At 52.5% G+C, this 8,276-nt stretch overlaps 1 protein-coding gene and 1 long non-coding RNA gene across 5 annotated transcripts in view; one reads left to right on the top strand and one right to left on the bottom strand.

Annotated features, from left to right (window-relative positions):
• The window catches only part of SUFU (SUFU negative regulator of hedgehog signaling), a 125,172-nt gene that overhangs the window by 97,094 nt on the left and 19,802 nt on the right, over nt 1–8,276 (top strand). For all 3 annotated transcript variants that reach the window (XM_059730209.1, XM_006278720.4, XM_019486022.2), the window contains exon 9: nt 7,543–7,677. In XM_059730209.1, the coding sequence (XP_059586192.1) occupies nt 7,543–7,677 (135 nt within the window). The remainder of the gene's footprint in view (nt 1–7,542; nt 7,678–8,276) is intronic.
• On the bottom strand, nt 217–3,631 carry LOC132251229 (uncharacterized). 2 transcript variants are annotated; one of them, XR_009463153.1, is made up of 5 exons: nt 3,400–3,631; nt 2,641–2,715; nt 1,921–2,048; nt 1,716–1,829; nt 217–1,501 (listed from the first exon to the last, which is right to left on the bottom strand). It is a non-coding gene; the product is annotated as an uncharacterized LOC132251229 (long non-coding RNA). The 2 variants fall into 2 exon arrangements; XR_009463154.1 differs by lacking the exon at nt 2,641–2,715.

Genomic DNA, 8,276 nt, shown 5'->3' with positions numbered 1-8,276 from the left:
TCTAAAAAACAATTTCTTGTTGTCCTTTACTTGGGTTGCCATCCTCAGCTCCATGGTAGCTTTGGCCCGCCTAACTGCCTCCCTACAAGCACGAGCAGAGGAGGTATATTCATCTTTAGTGATCTCACCCTTTTTCCACTTTTTATGTGCTCCCCTTTTGGCCCTTAGGCTGCCCTGGATTTCTCTGGTCAGCCATGGAAGCCTCCTGGCCCCTTTCCCTCTTTTGCCTCGCTCGGGGATCGTCTTGCTTTGTGCCCAAAGGATCGTTTCCTTTAGGCACAGCCACCCTTCTTGGGCTCCCATCCCATCAAAACTCCTACTCTGCAGTGCGTCCTTGACTAATCGCCTGAGTGCATTGAGATCAGCTTTCCTAAAGTCTAGCACTTTCACCCTACTAGTTACCTTACCCACTCGCCGTCTTATGTTGAATTCTATCATAAGGTGATCACTGTCTCCCAGATAGCTACCGATTTGGAGGTCCCCTATCATGTCATCTCCCGTTGCCAATACCAGATCCAGTATGGCATTCCCCCTAGTGGGACCATGCACCTCCTGTGTCAGGTGGAGGTCCTGTACACAAGTTAGAAACCTGCGTGAGCGATGGGACCTTGCTGTCTGCGTCTCCCAGCAGATGTCCGGGTAGTTTAGGTCCCCCATGACTACCGCCTCTTTAGCTTTTATGGTCTCCGAGAGTTGCCTCAGGAGCCCCGCATCTATTTCTTCCCCTTGGTGTGGGGGTCTGTAACAGACCCCTACCACCAAATCCCTTTCTCCTTGCCCCCCATGTAGCCTAACCCACAATCCTTCTACTTCCTCAGCCTCGGATTCTGTCTTGATGAGGGTTGATGTATATTGCTCACTGACATAAAGTGCAACCCCCCCCCCTTTCTTCCCCGACCTGTCCTTTCTGTACAATCTATAGCCCTCAACATGTACCGCCCAGTCATGGGATGAATCCCACCAGGTCTCTGTTAGCCCCACTAAGTCATAGGTGTTTAGTGCAAGCAGGAGCGCTAGTTCATCCTGCTTGTTCCCCATGCTCCTAGCATTAGTATATAGGCACTTGAGCCCTGCGACTGGTGCCTTTGCTGCCCCCCCGCTCCGAGTCCCAAGGGGCCCATTGTTTCTTACCTTCTTGTTTCTTACCTGTTCTGTAGTGCTGGCCTCCCCATGGCTTTCAGGTTCCCAATGTTCTCCTTCTTCAGGCTGGGCTGTCCTTGTGGGTGCCACATGGTTTGGTGGTCCACAGCTTCCCCTGCCCTCGTACTCCCCTCCCCCCGACGAGCCTAGTTTAAAGCCCGCCGGAGGAGATCCGCCAGCCTAGTAGAAAACACACGCTTACCTTTGGGGGACAGGTGAAGCCCATCCCAGCTGAGCATGTCCCTCGTCGTGATGTGCGGGTCATGGTCCAGGAAACCGAAGCCTGCCTCGAGACACCACTGCCGAAGCCGCCAGTTGGTCTCTCGGATGCAGTTCTCCTGCCGTCTTCCTCGTCCGGTCACTGGTAGGATGGAAGAGAAAACCACCTGGGCACCGAACTCCTTCAGCACGCCGCCCAGAGCACTGTAGTCCGCCATCAAGAGATCGGGGGTTCTCCTGGCCGCATCATTAGTACCCACATGGACTAGGACCATGGGGTAATAATCGGTGGGCTTGATCCTGGCCTGGATTACCTCCGTCACATCCCGAATCTTTGCTCCAGGGAGGCAGCATACCTCTCATGCCGAGGGGTCCTGGCGACAGATGGGTCCTTCCGTACCTCTCAGGATGGAGTCTCCTATGACGAGCACACGTCGCCTCTTCCTCTGGGTCATCGTGGATCTCTTGATCTGTTTGGGGTGTGAAGAACAGGGTGTTTCTTCGTGCCCAAGGGTGTCCTCCTCCCCTTCCATCTCCTGCAGGGTCGCCAGGGCCTCGTACCTGTTCACCAGTCGGACTGGAGAAGCTGGTACCGGTTCTCTGCGTGCCGCTCCGGTCCTGGCTGTGACCGTCTGCCACTCTGCTGTGGAGGGTATTCCCCGGGGTGCTTCTTCCTTTGGTGCCTGGGCCTGCAGGGAAAGGAAATAACTGTCAATCTCATCCTCCGCCTCCCTGATCCCCCTCAGCCTGCTAACCTCCTCCCGGAGCTCCCTCACCTGCGCCTCCAGGGCCCTAAGACGGGCACCTGCCGGACAGGCGTGGGGGCCCCCAATCTCTGCCCCCCCCGGCCCTGCTGGGGATCCCCCACAGGCCAGGAGGTAGGGGGACACCGGCTCCCCCATGGGCTCGGTCTGGGTGGAGGCCTCAGACCTGCCCCGGGTAGCCTTGTCCCCCTGGGCAGAGGCCCTAGCAGCACTCCTCGTAGACACCATTCTACAAGCTGCTGTTTGTAGACCTGCGCGGTGTCTACACCCTACCCCTACAGGAGTCCCACTCCTGGCCCTCCTGGCCCGCCCTCCGGCGCGAACGCCCGCACAAACGCCGGCGTGCTCTTACAGAGCGCGCCTGTTTGCGTGCTCTTACAGAGCGCGCCTGTTTGCGCGCTCTGTTCGCGCTGCGCGGCTCGGGAGCGCGGCTCCCTACCGGCTCAGCTATATGGGACCCGGGGGGCTTCCCCTCCGGATCCGGCTCAGCTGCGCCGGGTCCCTCCGCCCCACTTACCTAGTTGGTATAGTTGGGAGAGAAGCTGGATAGTGCCCTTCCACAGGTCCAAGAGAGAAGCAAACACAGCTCAAGCTAAACAACAGATGCAATAAAAGTATTTGCTTCTGAAGTAATAGACTTGACTTTGTTCTATCCCCTATCTAACTCAAGCTGTGTCTGCTTCTCTCCCAGCCCTGAGGAAGGGCAGCGCGGGCCCGAAAACCTGTCTAACATCTCTCCTGGCTATACAGTTGGTCCAGTAAAAGATACCACAAAAGAACCCCCTCCTCAAGGAAGGGAGGGAAGGAGATCCACTTCATACAAGGAAAAGCCGAGGCAATGTTTAAAGCAAATTCCAGGCACCGTCGTCTTGGGGGGAAAGGTGAGTTTTCCACCATCAGGTTACATATCTCAAGGGAAAAGCCTAGCAGAGGTGAAGTGCAAGCAGCCTTTTCCTCTGTCGTGGTGGTGGGCCTTATTGCCACTGCTGCCGCCACCACCTGGGGCCTGTGCCTCCTAGCTTCCCCAAAGTAAAAACTACCCAAGTCTCATGTCCATGAGGATTTTACATCAGAGCCTGGAAAACATAGCATAGGGTTGGAAAAGGGACAAGTGAGTTCTTGGCAGAGGTTTGGGAGCAGAACCCAGGTATTCTAATGGCTAACGCTGTGTTTTAAGAGTGAGACTTTTCCTGTCCCAGTTCTTGGGCTATTTAGGAGGGTGTTGGTTCATCCTTCTTCCAGAACCGTCTGAACACCAAGTAGCTGAGACCCTCACCTCCACTGCGGTGTAGCACAGCGCTGCAGATGCTCCAGGTGGGTACATGCCATCTTAGGTGAGCTTCAGGTATTCAGACACATCCCCGAGTGCTTTCACTGTTGGCACTTGGTGCAGCTATGCCATTGCAAAAAGAAACATGTCTAGCCTTCATGTAGGAGGACTTTGAGTCTTGAACATCCCGCCCTGGCTGCATCTGAGCCAGCTACGACAAACAATTGAGTGGTGTCAGCAGTGCAGCAGCACTCAGCTAGTCCCTGCGGCGTGTCTCCACCCAGGCTCTTATGTGTATTGGAGCGCGCTGAGAAAATCTGGGCAGTGATCTCTTACTTCTGTCTATCCTATCACAGCTATCCTGGGATACCGCAGCACTCCAGCCACTCGGACACAGAGCGATGGCAGCATCCACACTTGGGACCGCATCCTCAGGTCCCTTGCTTTAGAGGAGGGACTAGCCAAGTCTGCTCCAGGTGCATGGTTGGGGATGACATGGATATAGCCAGTCGCAGCCCGATCACGGTGGCGTGCCAAGCTGTTTACTGGCCTGCGGTAGCTGTGTGGTGGGTGGGCCCTGTCTGGAGCAACCCACATCACATACTCTGTTTAGAAAAAAGGCAGGGTAATGCTGCACCTTATAGACAAGCTGAGTCAGAGATGCATAAGTTTCCGTGAGCAGAAGCTCGCTTCATCAGATGCTGAAAAGTTGCGCATCTCTGCTTCTGTTAGTCTATACGGTGCATCTCTATCCTACCTTATGCCTGACATCAGACTAACACAGCCAACTACCTCTCCCGTTCACAAGGTTATGGAACAGACAGGATCTGACTTGGGATTTCACTACCCCAGTTTCACCGGTCCACCGCAGAGCGCGGATCACAGGGACACCACCCACATTAAACAACAAACCCAGGGGTTGTGACTATTTGGGGGAGGTTTTAACTGAAGGAATTGGTAACAACTTGGTGCCCTTTCAGAGCTAACCAGAGATTTGCCTCACATTTCCACCTTTTGCAAGAGAGAGAGGCTGGTTACTCATTAATATTAAGTCTTAATTATTTAAGATCTGGAAAACCCAATGGTTCCTTTCAGAAGTTACACATTAGTCAACACCTTCTCTTAAAGCCTGTTTGTGCCGTGCCAGTTTGAAACAGGAGATTTTAGTTTGAATTAAAAAGCCCACCCCTACCCTTCAGCATGTTATCATCATCCTGATTAGAGCAACTGGAGGCTGCATTCAGGGATCAGAGCTCTGTTGTGCGAGGCATTGCTCAGACCAGCATGTTTAAAACCAAAAAACCCAGCCCCAGCCTCCCAGATCTTATGGTCCAGCTTGTGATGATCTCTATTGAATCCATAAGCCCCTGTGCCTTCGTTGATCGTACCCGTTGCAGTGTTAGGGAACTCGCTCACGGGCGCATGGAAGGATCCCATTGCGCAGACCAGCGTGGTTGAAAACAAACCGACCGCAAAACCGAGCCCCGGTCCCAGGGAGTTGATAGTCCAAGTCTGCGGCAAGCTGAGTGGCAGCGAGTCTCAACCAGGGCGCCGAAGCAATGCTAGCGCTGTTGAGTGTGTGCGAATGCCAACACATGCTCCGCAAGATAAACCTAGAGATTTCAAACAGGAATCTAGCGTGTCGAGAGGGCAGGACGTTGTCACGGGCTTTCCAGTTCTTTGCGGCAGAAGGATTGCTCTCTCATTTCTCTGCAGTCAAAAAACAAGTGAAAGCAAAGAGCTGGCATTTTCCGGAGAGGTGCCTCGAGTCTAACGAGGGGGCCCTGGAGTCTAAAGGAGACAGAGAACCACCGGCGTATGCAATTCTGTTCCATAAACGCCTGTCCTTTCTAAATTTAAATTCACTGACTCTATTAGATGCAGCGTTAGGGATTTTACCGAGTGCACCAGGCCCTCCGGGGGCAGGGGAAGGGCCCAGCCTCTTGTCTTTATTAACAAAAGTGCTGAATAACTCCAGATACGGTCCAATGTACATAAACTCTGTAACTGCTCTCAACAGTTGATAAAGTGCACTAAAAGCATGTGTCTAATGGCTGACACCCTGTTGGGGGCAGAGGGGTTGGTAATGAATAATTGGAAGCATTAGATGACAGACTGACTTTCCCACAGCTTAATGTGTATATAAGATCTGATAAGGAAGCTCAGGCAAAGCTGAGCTTAAGGTCAATTGATCATTAATCAACCGTGCACTTCTCAGGTAGTTGCACAGCAAAGGCTTTCTTTGCAGTCTGCCCCGTTCCACTGTTTTCAGGCCCCACCTACACAGAGCTGTAAAATGTGTTTGCCGAACCAGTTTAAACACAGCCGCGGGTGCCAGCTAGGCTACGGAGATGGCCAGGCCTTCACTTCAGAGTGAAGCCAGATGCCTGGCACCCAAATTGAACCTCCCTCTGTTGTGAACAGCTACACAGCAAAGCCATGCTTGAGTTACTGTGTCCTCCCTTTGCTTTTGCTCGTGCAGCACTGGCAGTGTGGGTCGCCTAGCCCGTGGTCTTTTGGGCTGCCCTCGTTCTTCACCGGTGAATTGTGGTCTGCACATGCGGGGGATTGTGGCAAGGTATTGGAGGACTACAAACATAACCTGAATGGCATAACCTGACTCCTCGCTGCAAAGCGGGCAGGTGACCAGTCCAAGTGAAAGTCTCTCGTGGGTTTTAGCGGAACCTGAGTTGAAAGCGCCACCACACGCAGGCCAGAGTCTTTACGTGGAGTGGAGCTGGGGGCAAGAGGCAAGTCAGGGCCCAGGTTAACTGCAGCGAGACGCTCCGAAAATCAAATCGGCGGCAGGTGTAGAGTTGTTCCATCACAGTTCGCTCAGCACAGCCGAAACACGGCTCCATCTGTCCCTGCAGAAGGGCTCGAGCCAGGGTTTAGCTGAACCATGTCAGGATTTGGTAGCAGTGAGTGGTTTGGTTTGTCCTGCCAGCAGGATCTATGTTTTATCTGTCAGGGGACCAGTGCTGTAGCCAGCCTTTTTCCTTTCGTCTCCTTCCCCTTGCCCAGCTACAGGTGACCCTGTAGCATAGATCAGACCGCAGCGAGGTGTTGCTTCTGTTAAATCGAGAATAATTGCCAGATGAGAGAAGATGTAAGCCCTGTCTCTTGTGACTGCATTGCAGCTGATGGCGCTCTGTCCGTCTCGCCCTTTCCAAGCTGTTGTTCCCTGAACTGCCCTCTCTGAATCATCCAGCGCTTTCTGCCTGATCTAATCTTGTTTTGTTCCCTATAAACTGTCAACTTGTTGCACCAGAGATCATGTCTTTTCTCTATATGCTCTGCCATCTAAGAAGGAGTTACAGCTCTGCCCTTTGAACATATAAAGTGTTTTGAAGTTTATGGTCCAGCATTTAGAGATATCCCTGCCCGATGACACAGAGGATGCTGTCTTGGGACGTTCACTATCGTGTAACAATGCAACCTTTAATCAGGACATGGCCGTGTGGAACCTACCGAGTTCGTAAAATATAAAGACTGCATTGTTTGAGCGCAGCTCGACTTGAGAGGGAAAGCGGTCGACCGGTATTCTGTGAATCGTGCGTGGATTTCGTACTCCGAATATTGCTTCTGATGCCAGTAGAAAGCCAAGTACTTGTAAGCCCTGGGTTGAAGGAAAAGAAATACAGAGGCTCTGGGAGCTCCTTTTGCTATCGGTCTCCGAGCCAATAGATCTGCAGCAAATTAAACGGGACAGCGTAGAGCCTTTCCACCTAGCCTCACTCCTTCCTTAAAGGATCCCAGAAAGTAGAGGCCAGATCAGAGAAGACCCACGTGGGCTGCGCCTCGGCCAGAGGGCTCTTCCTTACAGCGCGTGTTGTTTTGCTCTTTTCCCTTATGAAACTGTTTCCTGTGCTTCTGGGGGCTCTGTTGCATTCTCCAATTTCAGTCCTTGATCGCTGGATCAGGGCAAAGCCTTGGATGCTGGGCTCCGTGGTGTGTGTGAGCCACACCTCTAACAGAGACAAGGGTGGCTATAAACTAGATGGGTTCTTCAGGCATTAGGCAGCTGTCACGCAGCTGTTGTAGATAACAGCTGAAATGTCCCTTTTTCTTCCCCACAGCATCTATGCTACTACCAGCAAACATTTGGGGCTCAGGTCCTAACCATGTGCCCTTTGTTCCTTCTTTTAGGAGCCGTAAGGATAGCTTAGAAAGCGAGAGCTCAGCAGCTATCATTCCCCACGAGCTCATTCGCACGAGGCAGCTCGAGAGCGTGCACCTGAAGTTCAACCAGGAGTCCGGGGCACTGATTCCACTCTGTCTAAGGTGAGAGAAGCCATTTCCTTCCTCGGCCTTGGTTCAGCGGCTGCGGTTCTCCTTGGCGCTTGTCATTCCTTTGCCCGGACCATCACAGCTAGATTGGTAAAGGCCAGAGCTGCAACACTTTGCTAAAAATGCTGGAAACAGATGGCACTTTGCACATGTGTTCCTCCTGCTAAGATCGTTCCTTACTCTCCTGGTTTTCCACCGTTTATTTTGAGGGTTGAAGAGGAGAGTTTCTCTGATCAGACTCAGGCAGTTAGCCGTGCGATCAGATGAAGGGCCCTTTGTGGATGTTATCTTGCACATTCGTACGCAAACATTTGGTATGTTTTGTACAGGCAGACACTCTGTCACTTGTATACCTGTAAATGCAATGCCACGAAATATGGAAGTTCACAGTTCAGCCAGATTCAGAAAGGGATTGGACAAGCTCTTGGAGGAAAGGGGCATCCATAGCTATTAAGTATGGGAGATAAGGGGACAGTCTTTGAGTCAGAACTTCCTCCTTCAATGCTGGAGGCTGCAAGGGAGAGAGCAATAACCCTGGTCAGACCCAGTTCACCCTCCCTTCCAGCCTCCGCTCTCTGCCGCTGTGTGACGCA

The sequence above is a fragment of the Alligator mississippiensis genome, chromosome 6, assembly GCF_030867095.1.
Source record: "Alligator mississippiensis isolate rAllMis1 chromosome 6, rAllMis1, whole genome shotgun sequence".
Classification (NCBI taxonomy): Eukaryota; Metazoa; Chordata; order Crocodylia; family Alligatoridae; genus Alligator; species Alligator mississippiensis.
This window is presented reverse-complemented; position numbering and strand designations above follow the sequence as displayed.